This window comes from Leptodactylus fuscus, chromosome 1 (assembly GCF_031893055.1).
Source record: "Leptodactylus fuscus isolate aLepFus1 chromosome 1, aLepFus1.hap2, whole genome shotgun sequence".
NCBI classification, from domain to species: domain Eukaryota; kingdom Metazoa; phylum Chordata; class Amphibia; order Anura; family Leptodactylidae; genus Leptodactylus; species Leptodactylus fuscus.
The window spans coordinates 198,111,883-198,139,804 of NC_134265.1; the positions used below are offsets into that span (position 1 = coordinate 198,111,883).

General features: G+C 43.0%; 1 protein-coding gene across 1 annotated transcript in view; it reads left to right on the top strand.

Moving 5' to 3' along the window:
* Nucleotides 1-27,922, top strand: part of HCN2 (hyperpolarization activated cyclic nucleotide gated potassium and sodium channel 2) — a 68,344-nt gene that overhangs the window by 12,183 nt on the left and 28,239 nt on the right. Inside the window, exon 2 of the mRNA XM_075281236.1 lies at nt 14,481-14,904. Coding sequence (XP_075137337.1) covers nt 14,481-14,904 — 424 coding nt within the window. The remainder of the gene's footprint in view (nt 1-14,480; nt 14,905-27,922) is intronic.

A 27,922-nucleotide genomic window follows, 5' to 3' on the forward strand; every position in this document is an offset into this window, starting at 1 on the left:
TTAGTTTCAAGAATGACATATCAAGAAGCAATCGTGCAGAGGTCTAAGATGCAGAGGGGCTATTTGCGGGTCCTTGCATATACACGGTCTACTTATAAATATTTGGACACCTATGGTAGAATAGAAAAACAACATTTATTCATATTCAATAGTTGGTAGAACCCAGCAGATGCTTCCTTACAGATGGTATTGATCGACACAATACTCCCAGATGCTTAAGGGGCACCATGGTGGCCCAGTGGTTAGCACTGCAGCCTTGCAGCGCTGGAGTCCTGGGTTTGAATCCTGCCAGGAACAACATCTGCAAGGAGTTTGTATGTTCTCCCCGTGTTTGTGTGTATTTCCTCTCATTCTACAAAGATATACTGATAGGAAAAAAAAAGTACAGCACTTTGAGGGCAGGTTCACAATAGCGCCCGATCTCCATTATACAGGTTTCCATTTCCTGCCTGAGAAACTGGGCAGGAGACGGAAATCGGCAGGCAGTTTTCAAACCCATTCATGGGTTTGAAAAGTGTCCGCCGGTTAGCGTCTTCTGCTCTCCGCGGCGAAACGTTTTTTTTTTTTTTTAACCGGATACAAAGTCGGACATGCAGGATTTTGTGTCCGGTAAAAGAAAAAAACGGTTTCGCCACGGAGAGCAGAAGACACTCACCGACGGACAATGAATGTCGGTTTCTGTCTTCTGCCGACAGAAAACGGAGACCTGCATAAGAGAGATCGGGTGCTGGTGTGAACCAGCCCTTATATGTATTCTAGGGAAAGGGGTGACTTAGAACTTTTATTTATTATATTTTTAAAAACTTTTTTTTTTCACTATTTTATTAGCCCCCCCCAATACAAGTGTATTGCCGTCTATGGGAGATTCTCTACATTACTATTACGGATGGTCATAGACCAGCCGCAATAGTAATAGTAATATAGTATATGTAATATAGCGATAGTATAGTATAGTAATATAGCGATGACAGGCCTGGGAGGCTCCTGGCTGTCATCAAAACAGGTTGGCTCCTGCGATCTCGTCGTGCAGGAGCTGACCTGCAACTTTAAAGGTATGGGGCCGTTGGGAATTGGCCCCGGAGCTAATTTAAATCTTGGAGGGGGGGGGGGCATCTCCAGAGGGCACCTCCGCTGTAACTCTTACAGCGGAGATGCCAAAGCAGCTTCGGCATTACCCACTGTAAGAGCTTATAGCAGAGGTGCCGGTTTCTATGGCGACCTCTCTGCAGCGGTGCTATTAAACTTATGCCCAGTTCACACATACTGATGTGTTCCGTCCGTAAGGTTCCACATGAGGACCCCTACAGACGGAACACAAGCGCAACTGCAAACGCTGTGCAGTTAAAGCGCACGTGCCCCATAGACTATAATGGGGTCTGTGGACTTGCCGCGCACTGCCCGCACAAACCCTTTATAGTCTGTGGGGCCCGTATGCTTGAACTTCAAAGCGCTTGCAGTTGCGCTTGTATTCCATCCGGGAGGGTCCTCATGCGGGCTCCTTATGGACGGAACACATCAGCAAGTGTGAACCGGCCCTTACAGACCCGGCATCCGGACCCGGCATACAGACACCGGGGCGGGTGTCGGGGGCCCACAGCATCACCACGCTCCTGCCAGGAGCGCGGCGATGCTGTACATTTCAATCTGCAGAAGTACTTACGGTACTTCTGCTAGCACACCAGGAAGCAGACACACGCCGGGTGCGGGCCTGAGCTTACGTGGCCACGTCAGTCGGCGTGCGATGGAGCAATGGGGGGGCGGGGTCTGCGTTCCTGGCCTGCTAGCAGAAAATTACCGTAATGACTCTAGTATAAGCAGAGGAGCACTTTTTCAGCACAAAAACTGTGCTAAAAAACTCGGCTTATACTCGAGTATATATGGTAGTTAATAACATAAAAATAACAGAAATTATTAATCTCAAAGGTCCTGAGAGTCAACGGTTTTTGATCGACACCTCACAGCACGAAATTTTCAAGTACAGCGTGATGCAGGAAAAAAATAGTTCTAGTTTAACTGTGAAGAGAAGACATCTGCAGGTTTGACAGGTCGAGTATCAGGAAGAAAGCCACCCCTAAGATTGCAGAAAAAAAAATACCTGGGCTAAGGATTGCCTCTAGAGGGCTACAGAACACGAAGGGTATTTGTATGTCACTGAGTAGGTGAAAGTATGGTTACTCAGTGTGTCATACTAAATGTCAAATATGGAGGTGATGGTCTAGGGCTCTTTTGCTGGTTCCAGAGTTGTCAGCTTGCACAGGGTGACTGTTACGCCACAGCATTTTAATGTGCCATGCCCTCTTATTTATGCCTATTTGGTCAGGGGTTCATATTACAGCAAGATAATGCTCCAAAACATACTTCTAGGTTATGGCAGAAATGCCAAAGACAACCCGAAGAAACTGGAGAGAATTGATGTGAGAATAGAATGGCCTGTGCAGTCTCCCATTGTGTTTGTATGGGATGAACTGGACAGAAAGGTGAAACCTACAACTGCAGCACATTTGTGGGATGTTCTGTAACAATGTTGGGCCGAAATTTCTGAACGATATCTGAAAGCAATTGTAGAAGGAATACTGCAATTATTATTTACTAGCTATAACCCGCGACTTTGGCGGCGGCCCCCTGATGCCTGTGCAAACCACCTGCAGCGCGGGCCGTGGGCCCCAACGCCCCTCTACTTGTGGCCAGAGCGGGCCTGCCCCCAGTATCTTGTCGCCCCCCCCCCATCTCTGCCCCCAGTATCTTGTCCCCCCATCTCAGCCCCCAGTATGTTGTCCCCCCATCTCTGCCCCCAGTTTCTTCCCCCATCTCTGCCCCCAGTTTCTTCCCCCCAGCTTCATGTCCCCCCCATGTCTTCCCCCAGATTCATGTCCCCCCCATGTCTTCCCCCAGATTCATGTCCCCACCATGTCTTCCCCCAGATTCATGTCCCCCCATCTCTGCCCCCAGTATCTTGTCCCCCCCATCTCTGCCCCAGTATCTTGTCTCCCCCATCTCTGCCCCCAGTATCTTGTCTCCCCCATCTCTGCCCCCAGTATCTTGTCTCCCCCATCTCTGCCCCCAGTATCTTGTCCCCCCCATCTCTGCTCCCAGTTTCTTCACCCCCATCTCTGCCCCCAGCTTCATGTCCCCCCTTCTCTGCCCCCAGTTCACTTCATGTGCCCCCAGTGTCTTGCCCCCCCATCTCTGCCCCCCAGTCTCATGTTCCCCCATCCCTGCCCCCACCCCCTACATCGTCCCCCGTGTAGTAGCTCTCACCTTTGTCTCTCTCCTCTGCTCCTGTGTCTGCTGGCTGCCTGCACACACTTCTCGTGCTGCTCCCTGTGGCGTTTATGTAGCAGAGCAGGCCTGGCGTCTTAGCAACCTGACGCTGTGCTTCATACAGGACACAGATAGCAGCACGAGAAGTGTGTGGAGCGGAGGAGACACAGGAGCGGAGGAGAGAGCCAAAGGTGAGAGCTACTACATGGGGGCCAATGTAGGGGGGGGGACTGAAGCTGGGGACACCTCCTCCCCCCCGGGACACCCCCTCCCCCCCGCTGCACTGACCTGTATGTGTAGTGTGGGGTGCAGCAGCCTCCTCCGCGATGTGTGTAGGCAGTGTGGTATAGCTGCGGCTCCAGGACCCTGTGGGCGGCCGCCATCTTCCTCACTGTGTCCCTGATGAATCGGCATGCCCACATTGAGCCCCCAACCTATGGTGCCGCAGTCCTGGCTCTATAGCCCGCCCACAGCCTGTCATGCACCAATAGGAAGAGCGTGGACAGACCAGCGCTGGCAGAATGCCAGCTTCTACAGCCGAGCCTGGAGGGGTGTTTGGAGGGTGACGGTGGCGATTTGGGGTGAGTGACCCACATTTAAAGTAGCCTATTGCACTTTTGTGGGGAATATGTAGGTGTGTGTGAAATTTCCTCAAAATCCATTCAGCCGTTTGGCTGTGATTGAGGAACAAACATACAAACACACAAACCCACAAACTCACAAACATTCACCTTTATAATATTAATAGGATGTAAAGCTGGTATGTCCGCTAGAGATGGCCACAGTGAAAAATGTACATTTCATTTGTGGATACGAAGTTAACCCATTATTTTAATTCCTCTTATTTATTTATTTCTTCTACTCTTTCATTTTAAGGTACATCTGAGACATTAAACTGTAAATCTCAATAAAAATTGGAAAAAAACCCCTTTTCACTGGTAGTGTAATAGGAACATTTGTAGTTCACAGTGAACAGAGTTATATGCGGAAAGTGAGTGTGATTGAGGGTAAGGTCTCACGTAGTGGGACATCAAAAAAAAAACCCTGTGGATACGCATTGCAGTTTTTCTCTGCAGACTTTCTGCTTCCATTATACCTATAGGGAAATCGCCCACGTTTCCGTAGGTGTAATGAACATGCTTCAATTTACAAAACCGCAACAGTTTTGGAAATTGCAGCATTTCCACTGCGCAGATTTTTCATCAATGTGTGGATGGGATATGGTAGAATTCCATCGACTTTGCAGTGACTATAAAATGGTTTCTGCCATGGCCAAACTGCGGCGTTTGCACCACGTGGAGCCCCAGCCATAGCCTACTTTCAGATGATTGAGAGTGAAAACAGATATGAAAAAGGTCTATTTTTCACAGCCACTTTGCACCTAAGATGCACCTATTTTCTTAGATCCCTTATACCTTGCAGTGTATGGAGGGATCCATAAAAATGGACAAAAATAGAAAACTGACCATTAAAATATTGGTCGTGTGATTAGCGTTGATTCAATAATTACATGATATTCACGTGTGAACATAGGGTAACAGTTCCATGAGAGTCCCACAGTTCTATTCATAACAGAAAGTACATTTTTACAACCTCCCTTTACAGAACTACATCTGTTGGCTGTCCTATTTCATATTTGGTTTTGTATACCGTATTTTCCGGACTATAAGCCGCACATAAAAACCTACGATTTCCTCAGAAATCGTAAGTGCGGCTTATAGTCCGTTGTGGCTTATATATGGATGGAAGCGGCGGCAAAGACTGCGTGCCGCTTCCATACATACATAAAAGGCACCGTAAGGGTGCATTCACACTACCGAACGCAGGCGTGTATCACAGCCGTACACGCCGGCGTTACAGCAGGGCTGCCGGACACTTCCTATTCATTTCTATGGGAGCAGGCATGCGAGCGCTCCCCATAGAAATGAATGGACAGACACTTCCCATTCATTTCTATGGGAGCCGGCATGCGAGCGCTCCCTATAGAGATGAATGGAAAAAAGCAGTCCATTCATTTCTATGGGGAGCGCTCGCATGTCGGCTCCCATAGAAATGAATAGGAAGTGTCCGGCAGCCCTGCTGTCACGCCGGCCTGAAACAGAACGTGAAACTTACCCAGCGGTGCAGGGCGGGCGGGCATTCAGGCCTCCTCTGCTTCCGATGTTCCGTCCTTCTCCTCCGGCGCTCGCTGATAATGGCCGGGGCGCATGCGCAATATCATAATGCTTCTACTGCGCATGTGCCCTGGCCATTATCAGCTTGCGAGCGCCGGAGGAGGACGGAACATCGGAGGAAGAGGAGGCCTGAATGCCCGCCCACCCTGCACCGCTCGGTAAGTTTCACATTCTGTTTCAGGCTTTTATTTTAAAACGGGGGGGGGGGGGGGGGGGTAGTTTAACCTAGCGGCTGGCACGCGGGGGGTTAAGCGGCCGCTGGCAAAGTCTGCCTGCCGCCGCTTTCAATAAGATATAATGCGCACCGGACTGCGGCTTATAGTCTGGTGCGCCTTATATATGAACCGAGACGGACTATAAGGCGCTCATGGGCAATGCGGCTTATAGTCCAGTGCGCCTTATAGTCCGTAAAATACGGTATTTATTTTATCAGGCATGAAGTAGGCTAGGGTAATATACTGTATATGATGCATATTTAATATATATCTGATGAACTGGAGGTTTTATGTCATGATATGGATTTTATTGTGTTTTAGGCTGAGATCACACAATTTTTCTGCATTTTTTTTGAGCCAAAGGAAAGAATGGCTACAATAGAAATGGGAAATATATATGAAGTAGTCATACCTCCACCTTCTGCTCAATCTGTTCTAGGCCTTCGCTCAAAAAACCACAGCAAAATCTGCAACAAAAAAGCTGTGTTTCTGCAACGAGGGGCTTCAGCCTAATGATTTTTGAGCAAAGTATTTGCAAGTGGTTTGTTCTTTTGTTCACTTGTATAAGCTTAATTCTCAATGGAGACTTTCAGCGCTAGTTAATACTTTATTTTATACTTTTGTTTCCCTGTAGGATTGTGTAGGGCTATCACACTTGACCTATTGTTGGTTGAGAACTCTAAAATACACGTATTTATTTATAAATGTTTGCCCAGTTTTCCTCCTGTAGAAAACCTATATCTCTACCTCATGCTCCAAGAGTTGTGAAAAATAGTTTACTTGAAAGTGCCTGCTTAGAGGTCTTTACACTACCGTTGTCAATGTCTGTTGCTGTCTTCCATTATAGGATGATACGATGACAGCAATGGACATTAAACTGTCACAGACTGTGTCCGCTCCTATTGACCCTAATGTAAATAAGAGAAGCCTACTTCTGTCATGTTTGTTTACCTTTATAACAAAAGATAAAGTCTTTATCTACCAGTAAAAAAATGAAAAGAACCTAACCTCTGTTTTTTCTATTTTCTGTTTTATAAAAATTTTATCAACAAGCAATGAAAACATCAGAAATTACCCAAAATTGCATAAATATAAAGCAAAACTGGCCCCACAAAAAAAGATGCCTTATGCAGTCCTGTATGCAGAAATAGAAATATAAAAAAAGTTCCAGGTGTCAAAATATGGCCACATCAAGAATTTTTTATTTTTTTTTACAGGTGTTAAAATGTAAGAAAAACTGTATGTTTGGTAGTGCTAAAAACGAAAATTGAATGCTTACTTGTTTTCGGCCCTGTATCAAATCATTGGTTATAATTTGGATTAGTTTAAAGATTTTTGTATAATGTTGGGATCTGAAATATATGGTAAGGTATACTTCATCTATACTTGTTTTGCAGACAAGCTGAGCTAGTAGTATAATCTTAATCTTGATCTCTATTCTGCGTGCTTTGGATAGTGGTAACTTAAAGTTCTATCATTAGATTTTCCGGTTTTTAGATAAACATATGCCTGAATAGCCTTAAAAAGTTAAAATGTATATGCAAGTCAGTCCTGCCATGCACGGAGGGCGTTCCATGCACCCGTTCCCCCCCCACACACACACACACACACACACATCTTAGCTTGTTCACGCCCTTCCCTCTTCTTTGACTTCCTCTTCCTTGCGATTCACCGCCTCCTGCCCAGCAGTTCCGATCGAAATCTCACGCATGCGCAGTAGCTGTCCCTCCAAAGCGCACGCTCCAGTGCCATTTTGCTGTAGAGAACATCGTGACTGTACCGCGCATGCGCAGCACGCTCGTGTAGTTCTCAGGGGAACTGAGCAGTTCTCTACACAAAAATGGTGCAGTAGCATGCGCGAGATTTCAATCAAAACCGCCGGGATGGAGGTGGTGAATTGCAAGGAGGAGGAAGTCAAAGAAGAGAGGAGGGCGTTAACAAGCCATGACGCGGGGGGGGGGGGGAGGGGGGTGTGCATGGAATGCCCACCGTGCATGGTAGGACTGATTTGCATATACGTTTTAACTGTAATTCAGAAAACCGGGGTGGGGAGGTTTTAAAACAATTAGCAGCACCTGAATAGCCTTAAAGGCTATTCAGGCATATGTTTATATAAGAACCGGAAAATCTAATGATAGAGCCCCTTTAACCCAGACAGCTACCTTACCTCTAATACCTCAATTTCAGTGACATCACTGAAGGGGTTATCACGGCTAAAATATTGGTGTTCTCCTTGGTCCAACTGCATTTTATCAAATAACATACACAAACTGTGTACCTGCTGCTAGGGATAAATCCATTCTGATATGGATGAACAAAAAAGATTCTAACTTTTCAGAGCTTCAAAGACTGGGCTTTAGCCTAAATCTTAACATTGTTTTATTGTTTATGATCAGCTTATCTGTTACATTCCTCTGTTTCTCCATATGACTGACTCTACAAATTATTGAGTCTCTTAAGTTTGGATTAGAAGTCTTTGTATAAGAGAGTGTACTTTCCTTTATATATGTATATTGAGATTTTATTTTTAGGCCCTACTTTCACATAAGAAATATGTTAAGTTGGGAAGGATGTATAATTAATCAATTCAGCTTTAAAGGGGTATTCCCATCTACATAATTTTTACATTTGTAGATAATTAAAAGTTAAACATTTTTGCAAATATAAGTAATTAAAAATTCTGCAAAGTTTTAAAGATTTTCTCTAACTTTCTTAGTGGTGACAGTCTGTTGTCTTGATTGGTTGCCATGGATACGACCACTAATGCAGAAACTTCCTAAGGTCAGAAAATAAGCCATGATGTCCTTATTGTGGCCGGGATATCTTCTGATACATGTAGTGTCCCTGTCTGATAACCCAGCGACGATAAGAAAATCATATTGGTAATAAAAAATGGAGGTCCAGCGTGTCTTGAAAATTTCTCTTTTACTTTATTAAATGGCACATAGCCACATTAAAAAGGCATTCCACAGACATAGATGGTATAGAACAAAAAAACTAAAAACCAGCACTAAGCCTGACTGACGCGTTTCGAAAGCATAGCTTTCTTAGTCATAGTCATCTAGCTGACTGAACATGGAGTTTAAATACGTGAGCCATTAGTACTTGTTACAGCTGTGCTTAATAAAATACAATTACAAACAACAAACATACATTCAAGAATAAAAACACTGCTAGCAAAAGCAAATTGCTGGGAAAAGATGTTCACATAACAATCTCGCAACAATAATATACTGATACACATATATGATAAACACAACCATTAGTACAACAACATCATGAATACAAACAGAAAAGAAAACAGATCCCAAAATCCACATCAAATGCAAAGTCCTTATAATGACGACTTCTTACGTATGGATATCCGTGTGTCATAAGTTGATCAGTGATTCAGTCCAAATATTTCTATTTCAACCATTCTGGTATAAAGAAAAAGCAAGAGTTAACAAAAAATATGTAAAAATGTCAAATTCTACAGGTAAGTACCAAAAGAGTATATGACCATTGTATCCAACACGTAGATGTATTAGCTACATCCAACTCGCATCATGAATGCGACGCTTTAACGATTTAATAATGCGTCACATAAAAACTTATTTTGGACAACGATATATACAAATTATGTGGCAACCTCAATGCCCTTACTAAATATGGTGCCCATGTACTCAGGAGCATTGATGCGCATGTGTTAATTGCTAGACTACTTGCATCGAAGCGCACGCGCGACACGTAAGCTCTCACGAATCAGTTGCCCATATTAACTATGGTTCCCGTGCACTCCAAAATGCTAATGCGCATGCGTTTTTCTTTATACCAGAATGGTTGAAATAGAAATATTTGGACTGAATCACTGATCAACTTATGACACACGGATATCCATACGTAAGAAGTCGTCATTATAAGGACTTTGCATTTGATGTGGATTTTGGGATCTGTTTTCTTTTCTGTTTGTATTCATGATGTTGTTGTACTAATGGTTGTGTTTATCATATATGTGTATCAGTATATTATTGTTGCGAGATTGTTATGTGAACATCTTTTCCCAGCAATTTGCTTTTGCTAGCAGTGTTTTTATTCTTGAATGTATGTTTGTTGTTTGTAATTGTATTTTATTAAGCACAGCTGTAACAAGTACTAATGGCTCACGTATTTAAACTCCATGTTCAGTCAGCTAGATGACTATGACTAAGAAAGCTATGCTTTCGAAACGCGTCAGTCAGGCTTGGTGCTGGTTTTTAGTTTTTTTGTTCTATACCATCTATGTCTGTGGAATGCCTTTTTAATGTGGCTATGTGCCATTTAATAAAGTAAAAGAGAAATTTTCAAGACACGCTGGACCTCAATTTTTTATTACCAATATTGTATACAACAGCTTCTTACCGGAGGAGCGGAAAGTCCGTGCGCTAGGTCTGCAAGCATCGGGACACCTTCAGACGGGTCAGTGATTTGATGTCATATATCACAGTAAGAAACTCAATTTTGAAAAATCTGATTCAAGCGAGTTTTATTAATGCATGTAGTTTCATGACAATGACTGTTGGGAGGCTGTGTATCCATATTCCCCTTTCCCCAGTGTGAACAAAATAAGAAAATCATAGCTGGGTTCCTGACAAGTCCCAGACCATAGAAAGGTTCTGCATTAGTGGTCGTAACCATTGGCAACCGATCAAGATAAAAGATTGTCACCACTAAGAAAGTTCGAGAAAATCTTTAAAACTTTGCAGAATTTTTAATTAGTTATATTTGCAAAAATGTTTAACTTTTAATTATCTACAAATATAGATATGATTATGTACATAGGAATACCCCTTTAAGGCTAAGGCTCCACGTGGCGTCCCACAGCAAAAAAGCACTGCGGGAAAAGCTGCGGTGGCAATGCATGATGGTTCTTCTTGCAATGCTTTGCACAGAACGTTTGCAGAGGTTTCCTCTGCTGACTTTCTGCTTCAATTATATCTATAGGGAAACCACCGGTGTTTCCGTAGATATAATTGACATGCTGCGATTTCCAAAACCGTAACCGTTTTGGAAATCGTCGAGTGTCCGCATCGCATATTTTACTGCAAAGTGGGCATGGAATTCGCTAGAATCCCATCCACTTTGCTATGACTGTAAAATGCCGCGTTTTCTGCAGTATTTGCTCTATGTCGGCCCTCAGCCTAAAGGCAGACATAAAGGCCAAATGGGACGCTGAAAGGGTGACACCCTGTGAAAGTCACTTTTAGAGGAGAAGAATCTTGAATTCTATGTCGCTCCGTCATCTATCCAGTTTGGTACACACAGCAGTCATGGTTGTATTATCCTTTTCTCCAAGACAGAATCCTGCAACTCTCATTGTATTCTCTTGAGTTTTGCAGAGATTTTTTAACTTAGATAACTAATTAATAAGAAGCTAATCCAGGCAAATGATTGTAAAATTCAATTAAATCAAGGAAGCCGCAATGAAAGCTAAGGTTGTTTCTCATTGCACTGTATTCTGTTTGCTTTCAATGGAAGACTATTTGGTATACAGTAGTTTGGGTATAATGGTGGAGGCAGTCATACTGTACTTGGTAATGTTAGTATACTCCTAGTCAAATATTCTTTTCTGATCAGCTCAGAAAATGAATGTTGGCAGAAAGCAGTTCAAATCAAAATCGCATGCTCCGGACTGCCTGCCCTATTAAAGTGAATTGCCCTCTCTCTGTGTATGTTTCATTGCCGTTTTGGGGCATTTAAATCTATACTCTCAGCAAGAAGCCCTAGCTGAGGAAAAACTGTGAAGTCCTATTAATAAGTATACTCCTATACTTTTGGTGAAAGGCAGAGGCAGTTACATTGCAGATACACAGCTTTTTTGTTGCATATTTTGCTGTGGGTTTTTTTTTGAGCCAGGAGTGGATTGAGCAGAAGGTAGAAGTATAAGAACTTCCTTTATATTTCCCATTCCTTTTGTAGCCATTCTTGGCATAGGCTCAAAAAACCGCATCAAAATCTCCAAAAAAAAACCTGTTTCCACAAACATGGGGCCTCAATCTTACAGTATGTCAGACAGGGTCAACATTAACACCATCCTGCCATTTGAGGGCTTATTATTTGCAGGACAAATTGTGCTTTGTAATGTTGCCGTTTATATGATGTACTGGGAAGCTGGAACAAAATCATAATGGGTTGGAATTAGAAAAAACGACATCTGCGCTATTTTCTTATGTGTTTAAAGCATTCGCTGTGTAGTGAATGTTATCTATATTCTCTGACGCAGTACAGCCACAGAGATAACAAATTAATGGAGTTTGTTATATAAATTTCTTTGGGTCTTCATATTCTGACACTTGTAACCTTTTTTAAAATATTTTTATGTACAGAGCTGCGTTTTTTCCCCTCTATGGCATTCACTGTATGGCATAAATGTGTTTAGGTAATATGTAGTATTGGCCATTGTCAAATGAAGCTTTTAGACCAGGGCCCGGTGATACGTGATATATGATTTGTGTATACAATACACAAGGAGTCTGAAACTGTCCCCTTAAAGGGGCTCTATCACTAGGAAAAGTCATTTTTAACTAATCACACCTTTGCATAGCCTTTAGAAAGTCTATTTCACACCTACCTATAGTATGTAGATTGCCTCAGTGGTTTCTGAATAAGTCCGTTTTTATTCATATGCTAATTAGACTGGTGCACGATAGATCCGTGCACACCTCTCCTATTGTTTTCTATGGGAGACTGCTGCTGATGATGACTCAGCTTCCTGTTTGCCTCACACACATAGGAGATAATAGCAGAGAGGAGGCTGCTGGGAACTTCCTGTGCTGGCTGGAGGCTCATTAGCATATGAATAAAAAGGGACTTATTCAGAAACCACTGAGGCAATCTACATACTAAAGGTAGGTGTGGAATAGACTTTCTAAAGCCTATGCAAGCATGTGTTTAGATAAAAATGACTTTTCCCAGTGATAGAGCCCCTTTAAGCTCTGTTTAACCAGATGTCAGCTGCCTATTGACTATATGTCTGAGTTGTCGGTATCTAACTCTGCAAGGATGTACCGGTAGCAGATACAAGTGGGTAGATTGTTGGTCATTAGAGATGAGCGAGTAGTATTCGATGCGCTTAACCCCTTGGTGTTCGGCCACTTTCACAAATACCTATGGCGGGGAGGTATTCGATCGAATACTACTCGCTCATCTCTAATGGTTATAGTTCTGGTTATTTAACCCCATCCCACGGCAACCATTTTTCAATTTTTTCATTTATTTCCTGCCTTCCAAGAACCAAAGCTATTTTTCTGTTCACAGAGCCGTATGAGGGATTAATTATTGCCGGACAAATTAAACTTAATATCATTTAATATTCCACACAATGTACTGAGAAGGCGGAAACAAAATTCAGAATGAGGTGGAATTAGAGAAAAACTGGATTTGTGCCATTTTCTGAAGGGTTTTGTTTATAAGGAACTCCCTGTTCAGCCAAATTGTCAGGTTACCTGTATTCTGCCTAATGTTACGATGACATAGATACCGAATTAGTATAGAATTTTTATGTTTTAACACCTTTAAAAAAAAAATCTTTTATTGTGGGGCCAGATGTGATTTCTATTTGTACCATTTTAGAGATGTTTTCATCACTTTTTGTTCAATTTTCTTTGAGAGTCAAAGTGACGTAAAAACAACGGTTTGGCTTTTTCTAGTTTTTTTTTACTTGCTACAGCATTCACTGTTTAGGGACAATATTTTTTAAGTTTGTTCTTCGGGCGTTTTCGGACACGGTAATACCTTATGTGTTACGTGTTTTGTATTTTACTTTATACATAGTGTATTGTTAGACTGTCTAGTCTAATTATATTGCACGTATTAATTTTTATTTCAGGTAGAAAAGACACCAAAATTTTGGTGCATTTTTTGGGAATTCTTAAAGGGATTCTACCATTAAAATAAATTTTTTTCTTGTTGACAAGTAGGAATAGCCTTAAGAAAGGCTATTCTTCTCCTACCTTTAGATGTCTTCTCTGCGTCGCCGTTCGGTATAAATCCCGGTTTCTGTCTGTATGCAAATGAGCTCCCTCACAGCACTGGGGGCGGGCCCCAGCGCTCAAACAGCACTGGGGATGTCCCCAGTGCTGCAAGAGAACTCTCCAGCGCCGCCTCCATCTTCTTCAGGAACGACCACTTCATGTGTCTTCTGGCGCTGGGGGTCAAACTTCTAGGCCTCGGGCAGAGCCAACTGCACATTCCCACAGGCCACAAGAAAATGGCTGCTTACTTACTGTGTAAGCGAGCATTCTTCTTGTGGCCGCTGGCCTGCGCAGTCGGCTCTGTCCGAGGCCTAGAAGTTTGACCGCCCGCGCCGGGAAAAGACGCATGAAGAGGACGCTTCTGAAGAAGTTGGAGGCGGCGCTGGAGAGTTCTCTCGCAGCATTGGGGACGCCCCCAGTGCTGCAAGAGACCTCATTTGCATACCAACAAAAAACGGGATTTATACCGAACAGCGGTGCAGAGAAGACATTTAAAGGTAGGAGAAGAATAGCCTTTCTTAAGGCTATTCCTACGTGTCAACAAGAAAAAATTCAATTGGTAGAATCCCTTTAAGCTTCATCCATTTTTCGGAGAAGCAACACTTATTTTTCATAGAAGTCGTACAAGTGTCTAAATTGCTTCTGGCCCAGTTTCTCCCTCAAAGTGTAAATAATATTACAACATTAGTCACCTCTGTTTTGACCTCTTAGCAGACACAGTATTAGCAGTTGCTTTCTTGTCTGCTGTTGAGTTTTTGACATTTTCCACAGATAAACTGTCAGAGTATATGACAATACAAAAAGCCTATATTTCTTCTTATCATCTCATCTGTTTGTAGGTTTTACTGGGACTTCACAATGCTGCTCTTCATGGTGGGGAACCTCATAATCATCCCTGTGGGAATCACTTTCTTCAAAGATGAGACAACTACGCCATGGATCGTATTTAATGTGGTGTCAGACACCTTCTTTCTTATGGACCTGGTCCTGAACTTCCGCACAGGTATTGTGATTGAGGACAACACTGAAATCATCCTGGATCCACAAAAGATCAAGCGCAAGTATTTGCGCACATGGTTTGTGGTAGACTTTGTATCCTCCATTCCTGTGGACTACATATTTCTCATTGTAGAAAAAGGTATTGACTCTGAAGTCTACAAGACTGCCCGTGCTTTACGAATTGTGAGATTTACTAAAATCCTCAGTCTACTTAGGTTGCTTCGACTTTCCAGGCTTATCCGGTACATTCATCAATGGGAAGAGGTAAGTGCTGTTGGTCTGGTGCTCTGAACACCAGTAAGTTAAAGTAGTAAGGATGGTCTTTGCTTTGGTTTTGTTATGAAGACTGTAGTTCAGTAATATTATTTTTGATGTAGGAATCATCTAATTTGCCTATGGTAGTGTCGTGCTCACATTGTCATATGTAGAATCCTGCGCTCACTGACCACCTTTAAGGGAAAACCATTTTATGTATTTTATATAGATGTAAGCCTGTAAAACAGAAATAATCTCATTGAACTTTTGTTTTAAATCTTGAAGCTTCTTTTATTTTTAGAAAGTTTCCCCAGGGCAGCCATGTTGGAATAAAACATAAACTTCCTATATTGTTTGACTAGAATAGAAGCGGTGAATGTGTACATCAGAAGGTTTGCAAAGAATAAGACTCCATTACCAGAGAAATATTATACCATTATATTGTCCAGGAATTGATGGCGTGCCGATCTACTTAAAGAGACCAAGGAATCTTAGGGAAGATGCACATAGAGACTTATCTGTGTATATTGTGCTGCATTTTTGCCTTATCTAGTTCCCCAGGAGTATACCAGAGCTGTCATTATTCCCTCATTACATGATATTGAGATGGCTCTGCTTATCATGTCCCAAGCTACATAACTTAGGAAACCGCAAGCAACCTTTTGTGACTGTGTTAGTAACTAATATGAAAACTGAAATATTTCTTGTTAATGTTAACAATTTTTTCAAGTATATGTATAATAAAATCTTGATTTGAAGAGGACCTGTCACCACTGAGATGCAGATGCTTACTAAATATATTCACCATGAAATGACAATTCTGGAGTATATTTGCTTATAATGCCATCTTGTTCCTCTGTTACTTCCACTAAAATTTCTGCTCCTTACACTCACTAAACCATTACTCACACTCCAGAATCTGTTTGCTATCCCCTTACATTTTGCAGAACTATCTGGCTATAAACTTAATGCGTCTAAATCTGAAGTTATGGACTGAAATGTCCCTATTGCTACTAAAAATGTATTGCTTTGAATTTTGGTTTTCAAACTCTGACAAATACATTTCATATTTAGGTATTAAACTATGTAAGTTTCTTCTGTATTATTTATGGACTCTGCCAACTCTGCCAGTCAACCATTTGGCATTTGCATTTATTAGACCCACTAGAGGTCTTGAACCCCAGGGGGTTTGATCACTAATGCAATGTATTACAATGCTAATGCACTGAAATGCTTTGCAAAATATCATAACTTCTATTGTAGGCTGCATAGACCATCCTACAATAGAAGGTAATGCCAGGCAAGCCTGGTTTCTTTAAATAGGCTCCCATCTGTCATGGTAACAGGACGTCATCCCTGGAGCTCGCTCCGAGCTATCCCCGGCAAAAGGATTCCTTGGGGAGCTTTGACCGAGGCGCCAGGGGCTTTAGCGCTCGCAATCAGTACGGGTCACTGATCGTAGGCATTAGCGCTGGGTTTCTGCTGTATAATCCTACTAATATTATAAATGTGAAAGTATGTGTGTTTGGATGTTTGTGTGTTTGGATGTTCGCCGCAACGGCCGAACACATTTCACTCAAATTTCGCACATACCTAGAATGGCACCAGGAATAGACAATAGGCGCCTCACAATCACCATATATAGCCGCGTTTGGTCACCGCGAGCACTGAATTTACAGGCAGTGTAGGCAGCAGGACCTGAGATGATGTCACGACCACATACGGCAGAGAATAGAAGCTGGAGGCAGAGATGGAGGGGACATGAAGCTGGGGTCAGACAAGGGGGGTCAAGAAGCTGCATGCAGAGATGGGGGGGACATTAAGCTGGGGTCAGAGATGGGGGGACAAGAAGCTGGAGGCAGAGATAGAGGGGACATGAAGCTGGGGTCAGACATGGGGGGGTCAAGAAGCTGCACGCAGACATGGGGGGACATGAAGCTGGGGCCACAGATGGGGGGACAAGAGGCTGCACGCAGAGATAGGGGGGACAAGAAGCTGGGGGCAGAGATGGGGGGTCAAGAAGCTGCATGCAGAGATGGGGGAAAAGAAGCTGGGAGTAGAGATGGGGGGACAACACATATAAGCGGTTCAGCGCCACCGCCAACCCGCAGACGAAGTTGCGGATAACTGCTAGTCCATCATAAATTGTACAAGAGCGTTGCAATATAAGTTAAAAATAAGCAGTATTAATAATAAGCAATATAGCCAGTGGCTTCTCTCCATCTCCATCTGTGTCATAGAATGGATTTTTTGCTGTCTTCTGGTTCTGTGTGTTTCCAGTTGTTGGGTTATCCAATTGGTGTTGACAGTGCTAGGCTGTGTACATACACCTGGAAACACATCATAAATGTATTCATGAATTTGTAGGAAGGGTAACAGAGAAGCAGAACAATGCAGCAATATAAGATGCCCCAGAATTGTTGTTTAATGGGAAATGTAAATATGTACTAAAACAGGCATGTCAGCTTTGGTGCCAGGTCCTCTTTAAATACTGTATGTTATTTTCCGATGATACATTCACTTAAAAGGCTGCCAAAAGCAGAAAACAAATCTGTCCCATGATGTTTGGCTGTGTGATGAGATGCAGAATATCGTGCTGCATTTCCATTACAGAGGAGTTTTTGCTGTATTGAACTGTAGGGAGCAGAGTTCCGAATAGCTGTCTGCATTCTGATGTATGTATGTGATTCTCCACCAACATTATGCCACTGAATACAACTGATGAGGTTTCCCATTTCTGTAGTAACACTGAGCTGGCAGGCAGTACTATGTTTTAAAGCACCTGCCCAATTTTGTAGGTTTTTTAATGTTATTTTTTGTAGGCCTTTTTTCACACTTTGATTTGTGAAAGTCATAATTGTCACAATACATTTTCCATATATATTTTAACATGGCTTAGGGTCAGAATAACAAGTAATACTGATAATAACATAGGACCAGTAATCCCAACACACAGTCAGATGACAAGACTATTCAATAATGGTCCCCCTGGCAGACCCTTGATTTAGTCTATCAGTGTGATACATTGGGCCCCAAGGTGCCTGCTAGGATGTGTCAGCCAGGACTCTGCAGGGATCTGCAGCATTCAAGTATTTCCTTGAACAAAGCACTTAAAGGGATTCTACCACTAAAACACATTTTTTTCTAGTTAACACGTCGAAATAGCCTTTATAAAGGCTATTCGTCTCCTACCTTTAGAAGTGCTTTCCGCCGCGCCATTCGTTCAAAATACCGGTTTGTACCGGTATGCTAATGAGTTCTCTTGCAGCGATGGGGGCGTCCCCCATCGCAGGAGCAGCGATGGGGGCGTCCCCATTGCAGCTCGAAAACCGACCGCAGCGCCGCCTCTATGGTCTTGCGTATCCTCCCCTTGCTTATTCAGCGTCCTGTCGCACGCCTGCGCAGTACGCTCTGTTCCGCGAAGATTGCCGAACGTACTGCGCATGCGCAAAATTGCAGTGCCCGCACTATGGCTGGGATCACAATTTTGCGCATGCGCAGTACGTTCGGCAATCTTCGCCGAACAGAGCATACTGCGCAGGCGTGCGACAGGATGCTGAAGAAGCAAGGGGAGGATACGCAAGACCATAGAGGCGGCGCTGTGGTCGGTTTTCGAGCTGCAATGGGGACGCCCCCATCGCTGCGAGAGAACTCATTAGCATACCGGTACAAACCGGTATTTTGAACGAACGGCGCGGCGGAGAGCACTTCTAAAGGTAGGAGACGAATAGCCTTTCTAAAGGCTATTCCGACATGTTAACTAGAAAAAAAATGTGTTTTAGTGGTAGAATCCCTTTAATCTGAATCCATTTACTTTTCCTGTAATAAGTTTGTATGGAATTATAAATGGTGAAAAACTTTAATGGACAATATCTAGTCAATACTAAAGTGTCTTTCCACTGATATCTGTACATTCATAGTAGATGAGGTTGGATGAAGACAACAGTCCATCAAGTCCAACCCAAAGGAAGGCAAAAACCCCATGAGGCTGATGCCAATTGCCCCCTGTCAGGGGAAAAAAATTCCTCCTGACTCCAGTCTGGCAATTGGTATAAAACCCTGGATCAACTTGTCTTTAACAAATTCTAGAACCCATAACTTGTATATTTTTCTGTTCAAGAAAGTCATCCAGGCCATCTCTGAACTTGTTTAATGAATCCGCCATCACCACTTCCTGGGGCAGAGAGTTCCAGAGCCGTGTTGTTCTTACTGTGAAGAATCCCCTTCTATGTTGCTGCTGAAACCTTCTCTCCTTCAGACGTAGAGGATGTCCTCTTGTCACTGTCACTGGCCTAGGAGTAAAAAGATCCTTAGAAAGTTCTTTGCATTGTCCCTTCATGTATTTGTACATTGTTATTAGATCTCCCCGTAGACATCTTTTCTCTAAACTGAATAACCCCAAGTTTATCAATCTATTGTTGTACTCCAGTCCACCCATTCCCCTAATAATTTCAGTTGCCCGTCTTTGCACTCTCTCTACTTCAGTTATGTCTTCCTTGTATACTGGGGCCCAAAACTGCACACAATAGTCTAGGTGTGGTCGTATAGAGACATAACTATGTCCTTGTCATGAGAATCTATACCTGTTTTGATGCATCCCATAATTTTATTTGCCTTGGCAGCAGCTGCCTGACACTGGTCACTAAAGGTAAGCTTGCTGTCCAGTAATTTACTATTAAGTAATAATAATAATAATAATAAATTTTATTTCTATAGCGCCAACATATTCCGCAGCGCTGTACAATTTGTAGGGTTCAAATACAGACAGAACGATACATTACAAAGAAAATCATTTCACACAATGGGACTGAGGGCCCTGCTCGCAAAAGCTTACAATCTATGAGGTAGAGGGGATGACACGAGGTAGCAGGGGCGGTATTGCTTATACAGAGGTCAGACACTTTTGTAATAGAGGTGACTGTCATTGCATAAACATAAGACTTTATGAGCCGTCGACAGTCGTGTCCTGTAACATGTGGATGGAGCTTGGACCTATGCAGTTAGCATGAGATGACATCATATCATGTGGGGAAATGTGGGAGCGGGGACAGAGGAGGGTTAAGGGTTTACGTTAGACATTGTGATAGGCCTGTCTGAACAGATGCGTCTTTAGTTTGCGTTTGAAACTGTAGAAATTGGGAGTTAATCTGATTGTCCGGGGTAGAGCATTCCAGAGAAGTGGTGCAACTCGGGAGAAGTCTTGTATACGAGCGTGGGAGGTTCTGATAATAGAGGATGTAAGTGTTAGGTCATTGAGTGAGCGGAGAACACGGGTTGGGCGGTAGACAGAGATGAGGGAGGAAATGTAGGGAGGTGCAGCATTATGGAGAGCCTTGTGGATGAGAGTGATAACTTTATATTTTATTCTATAATGAATAGGCAGCCAGTGTAGTGACCGGCACAGACCAGAGGCATCGCTATAGCGTGTAGACTGATAGATGAGCCTGGCTGCTGCATTCAGAATAGATTGTAGAGGGGAGAGTTTAGTGAGGGGAAGACCGATTAGTAAGGAGTTACAGTAGTCAAGGCGAGAATGAATCAGAGAGACAATAAGTGTCTTTAGTGTATCTCTGGTAAGGAAAGGTCGTATTCTGGAGATGTTTTTGAGGTGGAGGTGACATGAACGTTCGAGTGATTCAATATGAGGGGTGAAGGAAAGGTCTGCGTCAAACGTGACCCCGAGGCAGCGGGCCTGCTGCCTAGGAGTTATAGTAAGGCCTGAGACTGCAATGGATATATCAGGGACAGATCTATTAGATGGTGGAAACAGTAGTAGTTCAGTCTTAGAGAGATTTAGTTTCAGATAGAGCGAGGACATGATATTTGAGACAGCAGAGAGACAGTTGCTGGTGTTCTGTATGAGTGCAGGGGTGATGTCCCGGGAAGATGTGTATAATTGGGTGTCATCAGCATAAAGATGGTACCTGAAGCCAAATCTGGCGATGGTTTGTCCAATGGGGGCTGTGTAGAGAGAAAAGAGCAGGGGGCCTAGGACTGAGCCCTGAGGAACCCCAACAGCAAGGGAAAGCGGGGAGGAAATAGAGCCCGCAAATGATACACTGAAAGTGCGGTCTGAGAGATAAGAGGAGAACCAGGAGAGCGCAGTGTCCTTGAGGCCGACTGAGCGGAGCATAGTGAGGAGGAGTTGATGGTCAACAGTGTCAAAAGCTGCAGAGAGGTCCAGAAGAATAAGGAGAGAGAAGTCACCATTGGATTTAGCCATTAGGAGATCATTGGAGACTTTTGTGAGAGCCGTTTCAGTAGAGTGCAGAGCGCGGAAACCAGATTGTAAGGGGTCAAGCAGAGAGATAGCGGATGAAACGAGAATAGACCAGGCGTTCCAAGAGTTTAGAGATGAAGGGGAGGTTAGAGACGGGTCGATAGTTAGCAGCACAGGATGGGTCCAGGGAGGGTTTTTTCAATAGCGGAGTTATAACAGCATGTTTGAAGGAGGATGGGAAGATTCCAGAAGAGAGAGAGAGGTTAAATATTTTAGTAAGGTAAGTTGTGACAGCAGGGGACAGAGATTGGAGAAGGTGTGAGGGGAAGGGGTCACTACTGCAGGTTGTAGGGCGAGATGAAGAAAGTAGTTGGCAGACTTCCTCTTCTGTAACAGGTTCAAAAGAGAAGAATGGACAGGCTGAAGTGTGGTTGGTGAGGAGATCAATGCCACCTGGGGCTTGGGCAGTAATTTCCTGACAGATCTTATCAATTTTATCATGGAAATACGTGGCCAGGTCATCGGCACTAAGGTCTGTGAATGGCGTCTGCACCTTTGGTGTGAGTAAGGAGTGAAAAGTTTCAAAAAGCCTTTTAGGGTTGCTGGAGAGAGAAGAGATGAGGGCAGTGAAATAGTCTTGTTTGGCAAGGTAAAGGGCAGAACTATATGTTTTAAGCATAAATTTGAAGTGGAGGAAATCTGCAGGTGAACGTGATTTTCTCCAGAGACGTTCGGCAGACCTAGAGCACCGCTGAAGAAATCGTGTCTGTGGCGTGTGCCAGGGTTGCTGCCTCCTATGTGGGACTTTATGAGTGGAGGGGGGAGCCATCTCATCCAATGCATTTTTAAGGGTTTCATTATAGTGACTGGTGGCCAGATTGGGACAGGAGATTGAAGAGATGGGGGACAGAGAGGACTGTAGAGTATCTGAAAGGTGCTGGGTGTCGATAGCACGTAAGTTCCTATATGTGTGTTGGGTAGGTGTATCTTGTGAAGGGGAGAGGGCACTGATGGTGAGAGACAGAAGATTATGATCAGAGAGGGGCAGAGCAGAGTTAGTAAATTTAGAAACTGTGAGGAGTCGATGGAAGACAAGATCAATCGTGTTTCCACCTACATTTTATTACGTCGACCAAAGTGCATTACAAGTGTCAACATTAAACTTCATTTGCCAAGTCTCTGCCCATGCTTCCAGTTTCCTTAGATCCCCTTGTAATATTCTACTATCCTCCTCATTATTGATTACCCTACAAAGTTTAGTATCATCTGCAAATATGGACACCCTGCTTTGTAAACCCTCTACCAAGTCATTAATAAAGATATTAAAGAGGAAAGGACCTAATACTGACCCCTGTGGCACCCCACTGGTGACTGTGGCCCAGTCTGAATATTTACCATTAATAAGTACCCTCTGTTTCCTATCAGTGAGCCAGTTGCTACCCAAATGCATATGTTTTCCCCCAGTCCCAACATTCTCATTTTGCATACCAACTGTTTATGTGGAACAGTATCAGAAGCCTTTGAAAAGTCCATGTACACCACGTCTACTGCATTACTCATGTTCAGATACACCACGTCTACTGCATTACCCATGTCCAGATACACCATGTCTACTGCATTACCCATGTCCAGATACACCACGTCTACTGCATTACCCATGTCCAGATACACCACGTCTACTGCATTACCCATGTCCAGATACACCACGTCTACTGCATTACCCATGTCCAGATACTCAACGTCTACTGCATTACCCATGTCCAGATAACCACGTCTACTGCATCACCCATGTCCAGATACACCACGTCTACTGCATTATCCATGTCCAGATACACCACGTCTACTGCATTACCCATGTCCAGGTACACCACGTCTACTGCATCACCCATGTTCAGATACACCACGTCTACTGCATTACCCATGTCCAGATACACCACGTCTACTGCATTACCCATGTCCAGATACACCACGTCTACTGCATCACCCATGTCCAGATAACCACGTCTACTGCATTACCCATGTCCAGATACTCAACGTCTACTGCATTACCCATGTCCAGATAACCACGTCTACTGCATCACCCATGTCCAGATACACCACGTCTACTGCATTACCCATGTCCAGGTACACCACGTCTACTGCATTACCCATGTCCAGATACACAACGTCTACTGCATTACCCATGTCCAGATACACAACGTCTACTGCATTACCCATGTCCAGATACACCACGTCTACTGCATTACCCATGTCCAGATACACAACGTCTACTGCATTACCCATGTCCAGGTACACCACGTCTACTGCATTACCCATGTCCAGATACACAACGTCTACTGCATTACCCATGTCCAGATACACAACGTCTACTGCATTACCCATGTCCAGATACACCACGTCTACTGCATTACCCATGTCCAGATACACAACGTCTACTGCATTACCCATGTCTAGTCTTGAACTGACCTCTTCATAGAAGCTGATCTGATTAGTCTGACAGGACCGATTAGTCATAAAGTTTATTTACATTGAAATACTCATATAATTTATTTTTCTCCTTATAGTTTTTAATGCTGTCACTACTTTCTTGTTTTAGTAATTTAGATGCTTCCTTTCTATCCCTCATTGCATTCTGTACTGTTTTAGTTAGCCATATCAGTTTTCTATGATTTCTGGCCCACTTTTTCCATAAGGTATGTGTTTTCTAGTGCTCTTATTTAGAATGTTTTTGAAGATATCCCATTTAGTTTGTGTTCCCGTCACGTTGAGGACATTTTCCCAGTTTATGCTGCTGAGCTCCTCTCTCAGCTGGTTAAAATTGGCCTTCCTGAAGTTTAGTGTTTTTGTACCCCCTCTACTGAACATCTTTTTAATGTATATGTTACCGGCAATGTAGGAAAAGCAGGCAATGTATGAAATGTGGCGTTTTTAGGCAATGTATGAAATGTGAGAATCATTACATGCTTTCCCTAGGCACTCTATACAAAACCTAGGCATTCTATAGAATCACAAAAAAAAAAAATATAATTATAAAGATAACTTCCTTCGAAGAGTCGCTGGTTTTTTCAGTTTTCTATATACAATTCTATAGAATGACTAATGCAATTTAGACAAAGTATGAAAAGCTAAAATAAAATGAGTACCTTTCTGCTGGTGTGTATTTTTGCTGGTAAGATGGTTCCCAAAGGTGGATGTACAATTCAATATGATGACATGTAACAGTGTCTTTTGTATTTGGTTGAAAGTTCTTTCAACGTTCTATCATCACTTCCTCCTCCTCCGTGTCCAGTAGCCAATATCATGACATGTAACGTTTTTGTGTTTGGTTGAAAGTTCTTTCAACATTTTAGCACGTCCTCCGTGTCCAATAGCCAAATGAGCTTCATAAAGTATGTGAAATACCTCTGAGTCCGTGACGTAATACCGGATAGTACTGACACGTTCTTTAACAGGATAAATGAGTTCACTTTGTTTTCTACTATCATCACAGTGATCACATCACAAACATCATAGTGATTCAGCAGCCAATAGTCCCTGGGTCCCTTCTTAGTAGTCATTTTGTCTTTTTGGACATCATTGATTAACTTCTGATAAGTAGTTTTGCTTAAGAAAATACTGTTTTTGGCAGCAATCCCTCAAATTTTGGACAGGTCAACGTCGAATCGTTGTTTCATGTCCTTCTCCTACTCTACAGCTTGCGCCTCCTCCCCCATTTTCAAGGACACTTACGAACAACCAACTAATTCTAAGCCTGAGACAGTATGCTCGGGTTCAAAGTCTAAGTCTTTCTCTAAGCTTGTGGCAGCAGTGACTGTCGTGTATTGCGCAGGGGCAGTGGGTTCAAAGTCACGTGCCTTGCTTGCTGGAACGAAACGCAACCGGAGATGCTAGTGCCTTGCTGGGACGAATGAAGCGATTAGAGATGCTAGTGCCTTCCTGGAACGAAGTGATCGGAGAGGCTAGTGCCTTGCCGGAATGAATGAAGTGATCCTCGGAGATTTCACCTATTTCATACTTTGCCGCTTTCTCATTTGGCATTGTATAGAATGCTGGATTTCATACATTGCTGGTAACATATACAACAAAACTTATGTTGTGCTCACCCCCAACCATCATTTTCGACCAGGTTCATTTGCTAAAATTAGTTGAAATCCCCCATAGTAATGACTTTATTATGCTTTGTGGCCTCATCAATTGTTTTTTATATATATATATATATATATATATATATATATATATATATATATATATATTTTCAGCTTCTTCCATTATATTTGGGGATTTAGAACAAATCTCCATCAGTATTTTATTATTCCTTGTTCCTTCCTTACTTTTCACCCATAAAGACTCCACATATTAATTTTTTCCCCAGATGTCCTCTCGCAGGACTTGCTTAAGTCAGGATTTCACTTATATGCCAACCCCTCCTCCTTTACTATTGTTACGCTCCTTTCTGAACATACAGTACCCCTGAATATAAACAGCCCAGTCATAGCTAGAGTCCAGCCATGTCTCACTTATCCGACTCCACTCCCAGTTAAGTTATTAAGCCCTTACAAGCTCACACACACGCGCTTTATAACTTAGCTTTTATAGCTGTTCTCAGATGCACAGAACGCTGCAACTGATTCCTCTGGCTGCAAATTCACAGTAGTTTCTTTGCGTTCCAAATAGATGAAAAACTAAGTCGTAAAGTCAAACAGAAAAATAAGGGTAACATTTTGGCACAGTTCACAGCTGTATTGGAGGCCTTTACCACAGATTCCATCATATTTGTCAGTAAAATAGAGCTGCAGACAGCACAACATTTGCTGTCAAAGCCAGACGTCACACCAGAAGCTGGATTTTATTAGTCAGTACGGTCCCTTGGGCACTTGTGGTTTCTGTCACACAAGCGATCTGGCAGAAGAATTTAGTTTTTATCATGACTAGAGGCCGCAAAAGAAGTGTGACATAATCCTAAATCACCTTGCTGGTATTTGGCCACCAACGCTGTAGTGATGTACAGTTTTATGATGAAGTGCTGTATCTATTGGAATTTGAGCTTTGTCTGCAGTTTTTTTTTTTTTTTCAGTGTTGTGCAGTGTTGTGTCAAACTTTTTAAAGTTTTTGAGACCTTGCACTTTAGGTTGTACTACAGATTGACAGATGGTTGACTTGATAATTGTATTGTTTCCTATACAGAGTGGGGCAGATAAACACTTTTTATTTTATGCTTACTTCTATACCGACCATTACATTCTGCAGCATTATACAAATATTATTAGTCACTGTCCCATACAGGGGTCACAATCTACATTCCCTATCAGTATGTCTTTGGAGTGTGGGAGGAAAACGGAGTACCTGGATGAAACCCATGCAAACACAGGGAGAACATACAAACTCCTTGCAAATGGCAGGATTCAAACCCAGGACTCCAGTGCTGCAAAGCTTCAATGCTAACCACTGAGCCACCGTGTTGCCATAGACTAATAAATATTCTCCAGAATTCTGGCGTAATTTGTGCCAAAAAACTGATGTACATGTTTTCCCCTTCATTTTCTATGTGTTTTAGAAACAGTTTGTGCGTCTCATACGGCATGTGGGTGGGGCTTATTGAAAAGAGGGTGCAGTTTAATATGCTAAACTATGAGCCAGAAATTGCTCCACAATTTCGAGAGCTGTAACAAAATTTCAGAATAAATGGTATAAAGTCAGATTTTCATGCAGCATTGGATACTTAGGGCTCGTTCACACAGGGCAAAAGGGGGCGGATTTTGGCGCTGAATCCACGTCATAATCCACCCCCTCACAATAGAGGTCTATGTAGACCGCTAGCTTACTTTTCTCCGTGAGTGGCATGTTGCCGCTCACAGAAAAAATAATTGATCTGTCCTTTCTTCAGGCGAATTCCATGGCTAATTCAGCCCCGGCGTCTGCCTCACGGCAGCACCATCCGGCCTGGGACCATTCATTTGAGTCTACTTCGGAGCGGGAAGCAGCGACTATTGAAAGCTGCGACAGTCGTGGCAGGCCCATTTGGCCCTATTCTGACGCGGCTTCCCACGTCACAATCAGGACCAAAATACGCCATACTGCGCCCCATGTGAACTAGCCCTTAGTCTTAAACTGTAGCAGATTTTCCGCTCTAATCTAACTCTGCACTGTCTAAAAGGTACACATTTTTTATTTGCCCAAGTTTTCTTATATATTCATATAGTTTTAGCATATAAAAAGCTGTTTTAATGCTGCTAGGACTCCTAGAGAAAGTGAGTCCTGCTTTTGCTGCCCACACAGTGATTGACAGAGCTCCCTGCATAAGGCCCCTTGCAGCCGTATAATTAAATGGCACGGCTGGTGGACGTGAATGTCTCCTTCAATGAATAGGAGTTTCAGAAACCAGACAAGAATAGGACCTGTCCTGAGTTTTGCGGCCCAGACTGTCGGCCCCATTGAAATGAATGGGTGTGCTATAAGTATAAGAGCTTCCTAAATATTTCCCATTTCTTTTGCAGCCGCTCCTGAGTTCAGCTGCAAAAACCATAGAAAAATCTGCAAAAACAAAAATGCAGCTTTTCTGTAATATGGGGCCTCAGGCTAAGGCTGGTGCCCTATATACTGTAAATGCTGCAATTTTGTATGATGGGAATGCCATGGCAAAAACCACTGTGTTTTACTGTACCTGCAAAGTGGAGGCAATACCACACATTGCAGAAAAATATCTGCAGCAGGCATTCTGACATTTGAAAAACACAGCGTGTCAATTATCCCTACAGAAACACGGGTGCTTTCTGTATGTAATTGAGGCAGAATGTCCGCAGAGGAAAA